We start from the raw sequence: 17666 nt of genomic DNA on the forward strand, positions 1-17666 counted from the left end.
ACATATTGATCCAGAAGATGACCTTGAATGCATTCCATGAACTTGTTCTCTATGCCACTGTCGCAAACTTGTTTTTGCTCACGCTGTATGAAGATTAAAGTCCCCCATGTTTGCTGTATTACCCTTGTTACATGCACCTCTAATTTCCTGAGTTATACACTGCCCAACACTAAGTAATTTTAGGAGCCTATAAATTACGCCCATCAGTGTTTTCTGCCCTTTGTTGTTTCTTAGCTTTACCCAAACTGATTCTATGAGTTTCCGAACCAAGATCCTTTTTTCCTACTGTCTAAATCCCATACCTAATGATAGGGCTAGCAGCACCACTACCCACCCCTCCCCCCCACCACACCCCCAACCACCTCCCCCTCCTCCTTCCCCTTCCATTTTGCCTCTCTTCTAAAAGGCAAGTATCCTGGAATATTATTAATTCCCAACCATGTCCCCATAATGGCAAGATCAAACACATTTATTCCCGTTAATTCATTTTTGTTGCAAATTTTTCATATTTGCATACAGTAACTTCAGTTTAAACTTTTTTAATTTTTCCTGTTGTTATCTTAGTCATTAATTGCCCTTTTATCTTTGTAAAGCTCAGTCATTTCCTGAGTCACTCTGCTCCTTTTTACCTAAATTATTTTTCTGCTCTAAAGCCTAGACTTTTCTCATCACTTTTGTAGGTACCCTTTCCTGAATCCTTCCACACTATTCCCCTCCTTCATTAGTTTTAAGTCCTGTCTACCATCTTAGTCATTCAATTTTCCCAACACTACAGCTCCCTATTTCCCCAGCACAGAATGAATACCCCTGCCTCCCACACCACCCTTTTAGCCACACATTTAACCCTCTGCTCAGTTTGACCCTATGCCAATTCGAGCGTGGATCAGGTAATAATCTAGAGATTAATGCCCATGAGGATCTGTATTTTAATTCGGATCTTAGCTCCTCAAACTCTCTCAGGGTGTCATTCCTAGTTCTACTCATGCCAATGTTTTCCACATGGGCAACAACAAGCTGGATCCTCCCTTTTGCACTCCAAGTTCTTCCCAGTTGTGAGGAGCAGAGGCCTCTAATCCCGGCACAGGGTAGGCAACTCAATCTTCAAACCCCCAGTCGTGGCTGCAGAGAACAGCCAGACATTTTCTAGATTTCTATTGATCAGGATTCCATTTAGAAAACATACTCACATTATTCTTAGTTTTGTACTCCGCTGATAAATAAAGGAACAGCTGCTTGACGTTCCAGTCAAATATTGGCTTCAAATGTTGAATGCAGTTAAAGAAGAAAACATGCAGCAAGAATACCTTTATCTAACTGGTGGCAAATTCTTACTGCTCAAAAACATTTTTATTTATCAAGTCTAAAAGAGAATTAATAGATTACGCTCCTGTTCCATTTAACTAAAGGGTCTTAAGTAGACCAACCATTATCAGGAACACACTTAATTCTGCTTCTGTTCAGCTCCCAGAAAGTGTCACGAACAAAGTCACATCAGTGATTTGCTGGCTCTTTCCCTTAACAGCTGTAAAAATTTACCCAGAAAGAAAACCCTCGTGGGTATTAAGGATGACCCAGAAAAGCAATTAAATTACAAATTCTGGGTTGTAACAGCCGCAGCACAGGTATCTTGAACCCATTACTTAGCTGGATTTTTACAAGCACAAAAGAAAAATTGTGTAGTGCTCCAAGTGTCCTTCCCCAACATTTTGTCGATTTTCCTGATACATGAGTCTACTAAAAGGTTTTCCAAAGATTGTTGTAAGGATTAGAATGCATAGACTTAGATATACAACTTTGCTCTGGGCCACTCGAGTAAATGATGCATCAATATAGTAGTTGCTAACAGAGAAAGGAATATGCAAAGAGTGTTGCTGGCAGATTGGATTTCTACCTGAAATTTAGAAATGCCATGTGGAAAAGCTATGGTTGAGAATTTACAGAGAGGTTTTATGCATATATGATTGAATTTTTACTTTCCTCCTAAAGGGATAATGTTATCTGTCATGCTCTTCACCAGGGCTAAAAACCACAGAACCATTAGAAAAGCGGCCATAAAAAGCCATGTTTCATCCATTGTCTTTGTCATTTTAGATATGTTGCACTGAAGGTTGAACTCAGTGCTTCAAACAACTCTACATCTACATTTCTTACTGACAGCAAACATTTCCACTTGCCCCATCCCTTTCGTTCTCCTGTCCAACTCTGTGTTCCCAGCCCCACCTGACCCAAGTCTGGAACTGCGTCCCTTGTAATCCAAACCTGGAAGCCTTGGTAGCAGCTTCACAGGAAATCTACTAATGGTCTTATTAAACAAAAGCAAATATTTAAGCACTGCTCCAACTTTAAAGGGGTGAATAAGTAAATCAATAATAGTGTCATGTTTTCTTCAAGGTTTTTTGCTTTTATTCATTCAAAAGAGGGGTGTGTCACTGGCAGGGCCAGTATTCGTTGCCCACTCTTAATTGCCCTCAAGAAAACGGTGGTGAGTCGCCTTCTCAAATTGCTGCAACCCATCTGGTGTAGGAACACTCAGTGCTGTTAGAAAGGGAGTTCAAGGATTTTGAAATAACAATGGCGAACAAACAACGATACAGTTCCAAATCAGGAAGGTGCGAGACTCGGTGGGGAGCTTGCCGGTAGTGATCCATACTCCTGTTGCCCTTGCCCTTCTAGGTGGTAGAGGTCATGGGTGCAGAAGTGTGGCGACAAAAAACTGATTTTAGACCCCCTCCCTATAGCAGTGATTGCATGACACGATTATATTTCTTTGCGGCACCAGCAATTCTCAGAACAGCAGTTCAGTCTATGTCAGTGTACATTATACACAGCAAGAATCTGCTTTAAAAAGATCATTTTGATAATAGATAGACTGATGAATTCTCATCCATATTTAGCATGTTTTTTTTTCCAAAATTGGCCTGTACCAAACACTTTGTACTAGGATAAGAAAAGAATGCCTAAAGTTTACATTCAAATGTGACAGGATTGCATGCTCTTAGTTCTGCTCACTGGCGCTTAACTTGGAATGCCTGCTGTCAGCCCTGCTTATGTTAGAATTAAGATGTTCTTTTGACATCAGCTTTCAACATTGCTCCTGCAGACTTTAATTAAATGAAGGGGAGAATTCTTTGGCAGTTCAAGCAGTACCATAGCTGTTTACAGATGAGCTTAAACTCCCAGTGCATTAGTCAAACTGCTCAGCTGCTAGACTTCAGATGCAGAGATGGTTCAGTTTCAGTATAATTTGGGCAGCTTCCCAACACAATCATTGTAACAAAATTTCACTGTGACACCATCACTGGGCACACGTGTCCCACTCTATAATCTGTAATGTTTTGTTTGTGCAAAATATGTTTCAAAGGATATCGGCAGATAGGTCAAATGTGATCAATCCCAAGTCACTTCTTTCTCTGGGTCCCGTAAAATCTTCCACGTTTTTCCTGTAATAAAAATGTTCGAGTCCTTATTATGTAAACCACATTCAAGATACATTATAGTTATTAAGGATGGTGTGGGAAATTAATCCCCAAGGTTCAAGTCCCAATCCGGGACTTGAGCATAAAAAATTCATGGCTAAATGCAATCACGATTGCGTTGCTTAGACTATTTTTGGATTAAATTGTGCCAGTGAGGCACTCTCAATTGGAGCAGCACATTCATTGTTTTAGTGGGCAGACATAGGAGAATCCATTTGTTCAGTGAGAATCTTATAGTACAGACAGTGGCCATTTGGCCCACCATGCCTTTGCCAGCTCTTAGAAATCGCAATTCAATTGCTCCTCCTAACCAGCTCTTTCACCACAGCTCTGCAAACTTTTCCCTTTCCTATGTTGCCACCTATGTTAGAATGCAGCGAGTGATCACTCTTAAGTACCTATACACCTCCACACAGTCTGGACCCCAAGCAAGTCCGAAAACTACCATTTGAAATCCCACTGGCATAATTTAATCAAGCAACACCAGAATTTTTCCAAGACCTGTCAGGGTGGAAAATTAATTTTAAGTCGACGATCAAAAGATCTGGCACTGTTTCCAATCCACAAGGTCAGTGTCAATCTTAACCCTGCCAAGTTAAACACAGGCAAGTTGTTTTTTTTTACAAACCAAAGAATACAAATGCATGAATGATTTTACACAACCAAAGTATAGCAATTCTCCATCTCTCAGTTACTAAGCAGTACAGCCTAAGCTTCTATTTTACAAATTTATTCACGATAAATTTTGTCCTTCAGTAATCACTGTATGGCATTAACATTCAAGCATAAGCAAGATACCATGGATATGTCACCATTCATTCAATACAGCCACAGTCCCAGAGGTGAGAGTGACCAACCTTAACAAGGCAACATCTGACCGATAGCAGGGTCAAGGAGCACAGATAAAAACAAAGTTAATGGGGATAAGAGGGAAAACTTTCCACTGATTGGATTCAGTGGAGCACAAAGGAATTCCTCAGCTAATGAAGCTTCACATGCCTACTTGCAGAAGGACCTGGACAGCATCTAGCCTCGGGTTGGTAACTGGCAAGTAACATTCACACAACACAAATGGCGACCGAGTGACCATTTCCAACAAGGCAGCTGGTGCACCTCCTCTTGACATTCAACAGAATTACCATCATTAAAACCTCCAACGCTAACATTGTGGGAGGGGGGTCACCATTGACCATAAATGTAACAGTCACAGAAATACTGCAGCTACAAAAGATCAGAATCTGGGTATTCTGTAGTAAGTGCCTCACCTTCTGACTCCCCAAAGCTTTCTACCACCTACAAGGCACAAGTCAGGAGTATGGCAGAATACTCTCCACTTGTCTGGATGAATGCACTGCACCAATGATACCCAAGAAGCCTGATGCCATCTAGGACAAAACTTGATCAGACTCCTAACCACCTCAACCATTCAGTCCCCCAACCACCAGGATACCATTGCTGCAATGAGTACCTTCTACAAGATGCACCATCAACTTTTACCAAGGCTTGAGAGCATCTATGGCTTCTCACTATGACCCATAGAAAAATCAAGTAGCTTACCTTAATCCACAGCTATATGCCTTATACAGTAGGAGAGATGGTGCTTCAAAAAGTGTCCATTAGTCAATGAGCTGATAATCCCATTTCAAACAGTTCACTTGACATATTGTATTAACAAGTGATGAATTTAACCAGCTACATTTTAGTTCTTTGTAAAAAAAACTGATGTGGGAGTAGAGAATTTAAAGCAAAGGCAATTGATTCCTGATGTCAAAAAATTGTTACAAGGAAGATTAAATTCTTTACCCTTGAAAGGACATGAATAACATGAATCGTAGAGGAATATGAAGATAACAAGTGGAATGAATTAGAGTTCAAGATAATCTCTTTTAAGTTAAACCTTGAAAGCATAACAAGGCAAAAAATAAATAAATGAATAGAAGGCAAGTTTAGGATTGACACCGAAATGATTAAATCCTGGAATCGTGTCCTGGGTGGAATAGTGGAAGTACAATTTAAGTCATTCAAAGGTCAGTGGATGCTAGGATTGGAGGGGAGGAAATTAAAATTGTAAAGCTCTATAGGAAGATGAACTAGAGGGACAGAATGGTACCTTGCCCTCATCTGCAACTAGCAAGGGTCACTAGAGAACACCAGATCAAATTCCTAGCAATTCATTTGTTTTTGTTCATTCATTCATGGGATGCAGACACTGCTGGTTAGGCCAGCTTTATTGTCCATCCCTAATTGTCCTGGAGAAGGTGGTGGTGAGCCACCATCTTGAACCACTGCAGTCCATGTGGTGTAGGTACACCCACAGTTGTGTTAGGGAGGGGGTTCGAGGATTTTGATCCAGCGACAGTGAAGGAATGGCAATATTGTTCCAAGTCAGGATAGTGTGTGGCTTGGAAGGACTTATGGTGGGAGATTCAACGATGGTAATGCCATTGAATGTCAAGCAGAGATGGTTGGAAGGCAAGTATTAGGCTGGTTTCTCAGCTTAGAGTCTCATGTTACCAGGTGAAACAGCAATTAAGAACTTAGAGCAACAGTAACATGTGATCAATAGTCCAATGAATTGGGTGGATGAATGTACTAGTGCTACCCTACAGCATAGACATCAACATCTTTTCTCAACTGGCATACTCAGGCAAAAGCTGAGAATCATGTTCTACTAACATCCTGTGGGTTATCCAGAAACTGAACTGAACCAGCCATATAAATACTGTGACTATAAGAGAAGGTCAGAGGCTGGGAATTCTACAGCAAGTAAAACACCTGACATCCAAAGTCCATCTACAAGGCACAAGTCAGGAGTGTGATGGAATACTCTCTACTTGCCTGAATGGGTGCAGCTCCAACAACACTCCAGAGGCTTGACACCATCCAGGGCAAAGCATTCACTCCCTCCACAGTGAATGCACAGTAGCATCAGTGTGCATCATCTACAAGATGCACTGCAGCAAGTCACCAAGGCCCCACCAACAGCACCTTCCAAACCTACAACTTCTAGCGCCTTAAAGGACAAGGGCAGCAGATGCATGGGAACACCACCACCTGCAAGTACCCCTACAAGCCACTAACCATCCTGACTTGGAACTATATCACCATTCCTTCACTGTCACTGAATCAAAATCCTGAACTCCCTAACAGCACCGTGGGTGTTCCTATGCCAAATGGACTGCAGCAGTTCAAGAAGGTGGGGTCACCATCACTTTCTCAAGGGCAATAAATACTGGCTTAGCCAGTAGTATCCATACCCTGTGAAAGTATAAATAAGAATAAAATGATGCCCAGGGAGGCTTTAGCACACTTGCTTTTGTGCACAGATAATCAGAAAGCTGGAAATTAATGTTTATCCATGGAAGTGGTTTATTTAGAAGAGAATATTTGTTCATGTTGACCAGCCTTTTTACTACTTTGTTGTAAAAAATAGGGGATTATTCTAATTTTTAATCAAGTATGTCAGGGAGCATTCTTGTACAGGCAGTGACCGGGCCAATACTTAACGAGGAAGACGCTAGCAAAGCGGGAGATTCTCGCTTTGGAAATATCTTTTACAGATCAAGACTGTGAATGCAATATTACCTCAAATTTAGTTCCCAGAAGTCAAGTACTTTGTCAAAACTGGTTAATTCATGAACCTAACATATAATTGATTAACCGACTGTGGATCTTGGAGGGGAACTCGCAAGTGGCGGTGTTCCACTCGTCTGATGCCCTTGTCCTTCTAGGTGGTAGAGGCCACAGTTTTGAAAGTTGCTGTTGAAGGATGTCTGGCGAATAAAAATGATTAAACAATACACCTGTGTACAGTAACATGCTGCATAATTTACTCCTTAATAAAGGTTTTAACAAGTACAGCACGACCATAATCTTATGTTGTGCACGTATCTCAACACAACAATAGCTTGAAAAATAGCAGGTGGATAGCCTGAAAGTTTCTCCTCTGTGTTGGTTACAAGGAGTAACTTAGTGTCACTGTATGATTGGGTTATATCAAATCAAATTAGCTCAGTGTCCACAATGGCAACTGGTGTGGGAAAGGGGAAGATTCATAACAATGCAGTTGGGAGTATGCAGAAGATAGAACTGGGGTAGACTGGAGGAGTGTTTTCTAAGATGCAAGTCAGCTTGATGCCAACACTGAACAGTGATTTTAAGAATCCGATAGCGTCTTAGAAACAAAGTGAAAAAAAGTGTACAAGACAAACAAGTCTTGTTTCTCTTTCCACAGATGCTGCTTGGCCTGCTGAGCATTTTTGACACTTATTATTACTTATCAAAATGTCAAGGATGAAGGAATACAGAGTTGTATATGCAACTCATTAAGTTAGGAGGCACAGTTACACCACAGATAGGATTTGAACAATGGCAAGTAATTGGAGTTGAGGTACAGATCAGCTACGATCTAACTGAATGAGGGACAGGTTTGAGGGGCTGAATGGCCTATTCATGTTCCTATCTTTCCTATTAGGATACAGGGCACCAATGGATGCTATTGACATTTAATGTTCTCACAATGCTGTATTTATTAATGCCTTTATTAAGGAGTTGATTATGCAACATGTTACTATGCAGTTGTTACAGTCTGAATAGGTAATTAAGTTTTTAGATAACAGGTACGATTTGTGCACCCATTATCTACAGAATGAATATGGCCGAACATTGCTGTGTCCAGTACTTTTGTTAATATTTCTCTACATGTTCGGCTACTTCCTACCCGTTCTGCACTACTGTCATTTCAAATCTAGCCAGAAACATAGCAGAATTTGAATTTCCCTCAATTGAAGTTTATCTTGAAGCCGAGCCACAGGAGATTTTACACTATGGGCCCTGGTGTGATGAAACAGCTGAGCAGCACAAACAGTACCTGATATTTTACACAATGTTACCTCTGCTGCACACGCAAACGCTGCCAGTCTACTGATTTTCCAAAATATACTTCAATACTTCTTCCACTGACTCAAAAGACTTCGAACCACTCAGACAAATCAAAACAATACCAGCCAACAGCTGCAGCCTTTAAATAAAAAGGCCACCAGCGCAGTCCCCAAGGCAAACCTGTCTGGCATTTTCAGATGACCTAGAGAACCGGCCATATAAAATAAGAAACTTAAATTCTGCACACAGTACAGCCTTGATCTGTGGAACAAGGCCAGTGTGTTAGAGACAATCAGGCATGCTGAAACAGACAGCTGTTATACCAATCATTAGGGGTGCTGGTGATCTAGTGAGAAGCAGTCAACCATTCTGTGCTTCAACGAAGTTTGCTAACTGGCATGGGGGCGTTTGGAAATTATCCACATTCAGGGAAAACACTTCCTGAGCTTCTAAGGAGATCAAAATTGTTTGGTCAAAGCACAGATTGCCTCTTTCCAAAATACTTGAAATTTTGAAGGTCACCGCAATGAAATGCTACAGTGCTGGAACACAGAAACATATGCATTTCAGGAACCCACTCTCAGCAGGTCATGGATAGATATAGACATCCTTCGATATGCCTCGAGCACAATTTCAACATTAGTGTGACTTTGCCAATTCCCAAATCACCTATTCCAATGACTGTTCCCAGCAAGCTTCATTTAGTCCTAAATTAACTGCTGTTTTTGTGCCTTCAGCCAACTGGAATTGGGCCAAGAATATGTAAACTTGATGTGGAGATATTCGCAGGCTGGAAACAGAGGAAAGGTTTATCCCATCACTGAAAACGAAGGGACAGTTTCAAAACATCTACAAGTTTGGTTTACGCTTGGTACATTCCCAACCTTCGAGTCCCTCAAGCCAGTTCTGCCATTTAATTACATAGCAGTGACATGAACAAAACCTCTCTTTCAATGCAGCAAGTAGTTTGGAGCTGGCATGCATCAGCTGAGTGTGGTGGAGGCAGAGACAATTGTTGCATTCGAAAGGGAACTGGAGAAGCTCCTGAAGAGAAAAGAAATGCAGGGCTATGGGGAAATTGCGGGAGTTGTTCTTGCAGGGAGCCAGCACAGACACTATGGGCCGAAAGGTCTCCTTCTGTGCTGTAACCATTCTCTGACTGATCTGTACCTCAACTCTATTTCCCTGTCTGTTCCGCATCCCTCGTTAGCCTTACCTAAAAAAAGTATACATCTTGAAAATTTTGCTTTAACCAGCATCCATAGCAATTTTGGGAGGAAGATTTCTATTACCCTTTGTGTGAAGTGGTGTGTAATTTTTTAGATTAGGTCCCCGTGTTCTGGATGTCCCCCACCAGAGGAAACAGTTTATTTACCTTTTGAATTCCTCATCATTTTAAGGACTTAGATTGAATCATCCCCCCATCTTCTAAACTCAGGGAGATACAAACTAATTTAATGCAGTTATTGCTGATAAGTTGAGCCTTAGTCTATCTGTGCTGAAACTGAATGCGTACTGCTTTGGGAGCGGACCCAAACACTGCACAACTTCCTCACCTTTCGTTTCACATTTGAGAACAATGAGAGTTTGGAGCAGGAGGAGGCCAAAGAGCTCAAGTTTGCTCCATCATTAACATCATGGCTGAAGTTCTACATCAACTCCACTTTCCTGCCATATCCTTTGATCCCCTTAGTGTCCAAACATCTTTCCATCCCAGTCTTGAATATACCCATTGACTGAGCACCTATAGCCCTCAGAGATTGAGAATGCCGAAGATTCAAAACCCTCTGAAGAAATTTCTCCTCATTTCAGTCTAAATGGCTGCCCCCTTATACTGAGACAATGACTGGTAGTTCTAGATTCTCCAGCCAGGGGAAACAGTGTCTCAGCATCTACCCTGTCAAAACCTCTAAGAATTTTATACAATTCAATAAGATTGCACCTCATTCTTCTAAACTCCAGAGAGTATTGGCCCATTTTAGTGATCTACACACAATACAGGCTTTTGTTCCTTCTCTCCTTGGATCACTGTAACATTTATAGTGACCACATTCCCACAATGGTACCAGGGTAGGAAATTCCAAAATATTAACACAGCAACAATGAACAAATAAAATTTAATGTTCAAGTTAGAATAGTGTGCAATTTGACAAGGTATCAGGTCCAGTGGCAGAGGCAATCAAACAGGCTACTCTGTCCTGGAAGGAGTCACACTTTCCGATTGGAAAATCATTCAAACAAGTGGCAAGTATTTCATCACATTCTTAACTTGAATCCCGCAGCTGTTGGAAAGACATTGAGGTGTCAGTAAACAAGCCACTTGTTACAGAATACCCAGACTCCATCCTGCTTCTGTTTCCACTCTGCTCCTATGGCTGGTTCAGTTAACACTACTGTTAAGATGTCAGAGGACACAGTGAATCCTGTGCTCCTGAAGACTGGGGAAAGTTGTTGAGCTTTTTTCTGGTTTGAAATAACCACGTCTAGTCAAAAGCACACCCATTCCACACCGTGTGTGACTGCAATGAAAGCTGTTGTATACATGACACAGTGCTGTATTTCCACAAATTCAACAGGCAAACTTAGGTACCACTAGCTTAGCAAGGAATATGTGCTTAACTCTGCATTCCAGTATAAACTCCAGTAACAGCATGAGCTTTAAACATAAGTTAGGTTATAGTTCTAAAAATCAAAATAATTTTAAGCATAGGAAGTTGCAGATCAAACTGAAGTTTCTGATGGTCTGTGGTCCCCATAATATCTCCAACAAGTTGCGCATTAATTTTTTAAATATTTTTTGGTGAATAAAGAACATCAAAAAAGCTAACAGTCATTTGATAATACAGAACCTGAGTATTGCTGAAAAAAGACATGCTGTTGAAGCTTCACTAGGTGGTTAATAGGAAGCTTCCTCTGGTGCCCACTAGTGCCATGCATCCAAAGAAGAAAAGCTTTCCCCTAAATTCCTACCTTTCTACATCTGCTTATGACTCTCAATTCTCCTTCCATTTACTCCATTTTCATGGCAGCATAATAACATTACCAGTGCAAAAAAAATCATGGTATATATTCCTCAGGAAAACAGACCCAGGGCAAACCAGTACACAGCCAAAACCTTACACGCTGTAAAACAACAGAGCCTTATATGGGTCACTATGTGGGCACCGTGTAGCCGGAGTGAAGGGAGGCTGAGATGAAAGCATAATTGAAGAGAAGGGGCTTTTAAAAGCAGGGACAAAGACATGGCATAGGGCACAATGATAGTGGTGACAGGATCAATGGCTAACAAGGGAGTGAAGACCAAGGAAACTGGTGACAGAGCAGCAGAGGAGCATAATTCTGGAGGGGATTGATGAAGGAGGAGAGTGATTTGAAAGTGAAGACCATGGAAAGCCAGAGCAGCTTCAAAATAACTGGGACGATGGGAAAGCAAATCTTTAGGTAGGTGAAAACACAAAAGTTGATGATCTGGCTAAATTGCAGAATGGTTACAGTGCAAAAGGAGGCCATTCAGCCTGTCATGTCTGCAATGGCTCCTGGTAGGAGCAATTTACCTAGTGCCACTCCCTGTAACCCTGCACCTTCTTTCTTTTCAGAATACAATCCAATTCCCTTTTGAATCCTCGATTGAACCGACTCCACCACTCTCAGGCTGTGCATTCCTGATCCTAACCACTCACTGCATGGAACTGTTTTTCCTTGTGTTGCTATTGCTTCTTTTATCAATTACCTTAAATCTGTGCCCTCTTGTTCTCTATCCTTCCACCAATAGGAACAGTTTTTCCTTATCTACTCTGTCCAGACCTCTCATGATTGTGAATACCTCCAGCAAACATCTTCTCAATCTTAAGACAATAAGATGTAGGAGCAGAAGTAAATCTGCTCCGACACTCAATAAGAGCATGGCTGATGTGCTAATCCTCAACTCCACTTTCCTGCCTTTTCCCCATAACCCTTGATTCCTTTACGGATTAAAAATCTGTCTACCTCAGCCTTGAATATACTTAACCCAGCCTCTGCAGTAAAGAATTCCGCAGATTCACTACCGCCTGAGAGAAGATATTCCTTCTCATCTGCTTAAATGGGCGACCCCTTGCTCTGAGATTATGCTTTCTGGTCCTAGACTCTCCCACAAGGGGAAACAACCTCTCAGCATCTAAAACAAAAACTAAAAAATACCTGGAAAAACTCAGCAGGTCTGGCAGCATCAGCAGAGAAGAGTACAGTTGACGTTTCGAGTCCTCATGACACTCATGAGGACTCGAAACATCAACTGTATTCTTCTCTGCCAATGCTGCCAGACCTGCTGAGTTTTTCCAGGTATTTTTTAGTTTTTGTTTTGGATTTCCAGCATCCGCAGTTTTTTGTTTTTATCTCTGTTTTTAACCTCTCAGCATCTACCCTGTCAAGCCCCCTAAGAATCTTATATGTTTCAATAAGGTCGCCTCATTCTTCTAAACTCAATGAGTACAGGCCTCTCCTCATAAGAAAATCCCTCCATACCCTGAATCAACCTAGTGAACCTTCTCTAGACTGTCTCCAATGCCAGTACATCTTTCCTTAGATAAGGGGGCCAAAACCGTTCATGGTACTCTAGGTGTGCTCCTTGTATAGTTTTAGCAAGACTTCCCTATTTTTATACTCCATTCCTTTTGAAATAAAGGCCAGCATTCCATTTGCCTTCCCTATTACCCGCTGAACTTGTATGTTAGCTTTTTGTGATTCATGCACGAGGACTCCCAAATCCCTCCGTGCTGCAGCTTTTCACAGTATTTCTCCATTTAAATAATATTTAGCTCCTCTATTCCTACCAAAGTGAATAACTTCACATCTTCCCACATTATATTTCATCTGCCAAGTTTTTGCCCACTCACTTAAAATCTACAGAGGGATATAGACAGGCTGTGTTATCCTCACCATTTGCCTTCCCACCTATTTTTGTGTCATCCGCAAACTTGGTGATAGTACATTCACTTCCCTCATCCAAGTCATATATACCGTAAATAATTGTGGCCTCAGCACTGATCCCTGCAGCACTCCATTAGTTACAGATTGCCATTCCGAAAATACTCCCCTTATCTCAACTCTGTCTTCTCTTAGTTAGCCAATGCACTATCCATGCTAATATTCTACCCTCACACCATGGGCTCTTATCTTATTAAGTAGCCTTATGTGGGGTACGCCTCTTGAAAATCCTAATATATTACATCTACTGGTTCCTCTTTATCTATCCTGCTTGTTACCTCCTCAAAGGATTCTAATAAATTTGTCAGGCATGATTTCTCCTTCATGAAGCCATGCTGACTCTGCTTGATTATATTATGCATTTCTAAATGCCCTGCTGTTACATCCTTTATAACAGACTCCAACATTTCCCAATGATAGGCATTAAGCTAATGTTTTTTGTTTCCCTCCCTTTTTGAATAAGGGTGTTACAATGGCAGTTTTCCAATCTTCTGGGACTTTTCCAGAATCTAAGGATTCTTGGAAGATAACTACCAGCACATCCACTATATGTGTAGCTGCTTCCATCAGGTCCAGGGGACTTATCGGCCTTTAGTACCATTACTTTCCCTAGTACTTTTTCTCTAGTGATAATCATTGTATTTATTTCCTCTATGTAAAGACCAGTCTACAGTAGCTTTTAGTACTTGAGACTAAATTCAAAATAGCTAACCAGCAAAATAAGCTTCTGAAATGAATGTAACCGATTCTGCCATACTAACAAGCAAAGAGATATATAATTCACCATGTGCTAGCTTTACAAGTGTCCAGTTTTCACATCTCCCAACTGGAAGCAATAACATCTCAAGAACCACACTGCAATCAAAGCAGCTTTAAAGCCCTCCAGTTACATCATTCATCCACAGCTACAGTTCAAACCTTTGTAAAACATTTCTCGGTAACGTGTTACAGACTGAGATGTGATAGAAATGTGCTGCTTACTAAATTAGAACACAAGGCAAGCTAAGCAGAATTTCCAGAAAATTCTATTTGTGTTTCAAATTTACACTTTTTCTGTTAAAAGCAAAGAATGACAATTTAAAAAAAAACACTGCAAGAACACCCATCATGCACAATGTGCATGACTTAAGATTTATGAACATGTGGGAAATTTTTGGCCAATGCATTCACTTAAAAATTAACCATACTGAAACACAATATTAAACTGAACGGTATCCCACCCCACCCCTACATTTGAGTTTTGATGAAGGCACGAAATGTGAAGATGCTGCCTGAACTGAGTATTTCCAGCATTTCTGTTTTTGTTTCGCATTCTCTACCATCGCAACTGCATTTGAATTTCATCCAACCACCACAGAAATCTCCAATATGGGTGATAACAGCAGCTGCTTCGTGTGTACGTGGACTACAGTAATTGGCAGTTACTACAACGGAAATGAAACCGCAGTTATCCTTTGAAGACGGACAACGACATGTTGCAAAAAAATAAAGTGCAGCTCCAGCATGTCAACACACAGCGCCGAGGTGGCGGCCTTTCCCCTCCCCATACAGGTGTTAAACAGCTACAGCAGGCGATTGTCCCTCCTGTTGTAAGAAGGTCAATGTTACCATATGGCAGACTGGAGAAAGAGATGTTAACTTCCAGCCCAGTTTACAAATCTCCGGCGCAAGCCTTTGTAATTTTTGGGACGCGCAGTTCGTTTCTGAACGTATACATTTTAGGCACATGCAAAAGAGGCTGTAAAAGCGCTATCTACGCATTCCTCACAACGGCGGCGAAGGTCAGACCATTGCAAGCATTCGGGTGATAAATTATTATTTTAAAAAAAACCAAAGGGAAAACATACGAACACCCAGAGAGGGAGACACAGAAACACGCCCGAGTGAACTTATATTAGAAAAGCTGGGTAGGGCAATAAAAGGCTGTGGGATCCGTGTAAAACACCAGAGACCAGTGGAAACGTTGAGCGGGAGAGAGAACAAAAACAGGACGTGGGAAGGGAAAAAGGCACCTGGTATAGCAGGTACGGGGCGGGGGTGGGGCGGAGGGGAGTGGGGAAGGGGGAAGAAGGGGGGGATATGGGGGGAGGGGAAGAGGGGGGATATGGGGGGAGGGGAAGAGGGGGGATATGGGGGGAGGGGAAGAGGGGGGATATGGGGGGAGGGGAAGAGGGGGGATATGAGGGGAAGAGGGGGGATATGAGGGGAAGAGGGGGGATATGAGGGAGGGGAAGAGGGGGGATATGAGGGAGGGGAAGAGGGGGGATATGAGGGAGGGGAAGAGGGGGGATATGAGGGAGGGGAAGAGGGGGGATATGAGGGAGGGGAAGAGGGGGGATATGAGGGAGGGGAAGAGGGGGGATATGAGGGAGGGGAGGGGGGATATGAGGGAGGGGAGGGGGGATATGAGGGAGGGGAGGGGGGATATGAGGGAGGGGAGGGGGGATATGAGGGAGGGGAGGGGGGATATGAGGGAGGGGAGGGGGGATATGAGGGAGGGGAGGGGGGATATGAGGGAGGGGAGGGGGGATATGAGGGAGGGGAGGGGGGATATGAGGGAGGGGAGGGGGGATATGAGGGAGGGGAGGGGGGATATGAGGGAGGGGAAGAGGGGGGATATGAGGGAGGGGAAGAGGGGGGATATGAGGGAGGGGAAGAGGGGGGATATGAGGGAGGGGAAGAGGGGGGATATGAGGGAGGGGAAGAGGGGGGATATGAGGGAGGGGAGGGGGGGATATGAGGGAGGGGAGGGGGGGATATGAGGGAGGGGAGGGGGGGATATGAGGGAGGGGAGGGGGGGATATGAGGGAGGGGAGGGGGGGATATGAGGGAGGGGAGGGGGGGATATGAGGGAGGGGAGGGGGGGATATGAGGGAGGGGAGGGGGGGATATGAGGGAGGGGAGGGGGGGATATGAGGGAGGGGAGGGGGGGATATGAGGGAGGGGAGGGGGGGATATGAGGGAGGGGAAGGGGGGGATATGAGGGAGGGGAAGGGGGGGGATATGAGGGAGGGGAAGAGGGGGGATATGAGGGAGGGGAAGAGGGGGGATATGAGGGAGGGGAAGAGGGGGGATATGAGGGAGGGGAAGAGGGGGGATATGAGGGAGGGGAAGAGGGGGGATATGAGGGAGGGGAAGAGGGGGGATATGAGGGAGGGGAGGGGGGGATATGAGGGAGGGGAGGGGGGGGATATGAGGGAGGGGAGGGGGGGATATGAGGGAGGGGAGGGGGGGGATATGAGGGAGGGGAGGGGGGATATGAGGGAGGGGAGGGGGGGATATGAGGGAGGGGAGGGGGGATATGAGGGAGGGGAGGGTGGGATATGAGGGAGGGGAGGGGGGGATATGAGGGAGGGGAGGGGGGGATATGAGGGAGGGGAGGGGGGATATGAGGGAGGGGAGGGGGGGATATGAGGGAGGGGAGGGGGGGATATGAGGGAGGGGAGGGGGGGATATGAGGGAGGGGAGGGGGGGATATGAGGGAGGGGAGGGGGGGATATGAGGGAGGGGAGGGGGGGATATGAGGGAGGGGAGGGAGGGGAGGGGGGGATATGAGGGAGGGGAGGGAGGGGATATGAGGGAGGGGATATGAGGGAGGGGAGGGGGGGATATGAGGGAGGGAGGGGGGGATATGAGGGAGGGGAGGGGGGATATGAGGGAGGGGAGGGGGGGATATGAGGGAGGGGAGGGGGGGATATGAGGGAGGGGAGGGGGGGATATGAGGGAGGGGAGGGGGGGATATGAGGGAGGGGAGGGAGGGGAGGGGGGGATATGAGGGAGGGGAGGGAGGGGATATGAGGGAGGGGAGGGGGGGATATGAGGGAGGGGAGGGGGGGATATGAGGGAGGGGAGGGGGGGATATGAGGGAGGGGAGGGGGGGGATATGAGGGAGGGGAGGGGGGGGATATGAGGGAGGGGAGGGGGGGATATGAGGGAGGGGAGGGGGGGATATGAGGGAGGGGAGGGGGGGGATATGAGGGAGGGGAGGGGGGGGATATGAGGGGAGGGGGATTGAGGGGGGGAGGGGGGATATGAGGGAGGGGAGGGGGGATATGAGGGAGGGGAGGGGGGATATGAGGGAGGGGAGGGGGGATATGAGGGAGGGAGGGGGGGATATGAGGGAGGGAAGGGGGGGATATGAGGGAGGGGAAGGGGGGGGATATGAGGGGAAGAGGGGGGATATGAGGGAGGGGAGGGGGGATATGAGGGAGGGGAGGGGAGGGGGGGATATGAGGGAGGGGAAGGGGGGGATATGAGGGAGGGGAAGGGGGGGATATGAGTGAGGGGAAGGGGGGGATATGAGGGAGGGGAAGGGGGGGATATGAGGGAGGGGAAGGGGGGGAT

The 17666-nt window shown here is 44.6% G+C and overlaps 1 protein-coding gene across 1 annotated transcript in view; it reads right to left on the reverse strand.

Annotated features, from left to right (window-relative positions):
• The window catches only part of spcs3 (signal peptidase complex subunit 3), a 44100-nt gene that overhangs the window by 15722 nt on the left and 10712 nt on the right, over positions 1 to 17666 (reverse strand). Inside the window, exons 2-3 of the mRNA XM_041187062.1 lie at positions 3367 to 3440; positions 1188 to 1264 (exon numbers count right to left, since the gene is read on the reverse strand). Coding sequence (XP_041042996.1) covers positions 1188 to 1264; positions 3367 to 3440 — 151 coding nt within the window. The remainder of the gene's footprint in view (positions 1 to 1187; positions 1265 to 3366; positions 3441 to 17666) is intronic.

The sequence above is a fragment of the Carcharodon carcharias genome, chromosome 4 (assembly GCF_017639515.1).
Source record: "Carcharodon carcharias isolate sCarCar2 chromosome 4, sCarCar2.pri, whole genome shotgun sequence".
Taxonomy (NCBI): Eukaryota; Metazoa; Chordata; class Chondrichthyes; order Lamniformes; family Lamnidae; genus Carcharodon; species Carcharodon carcharias.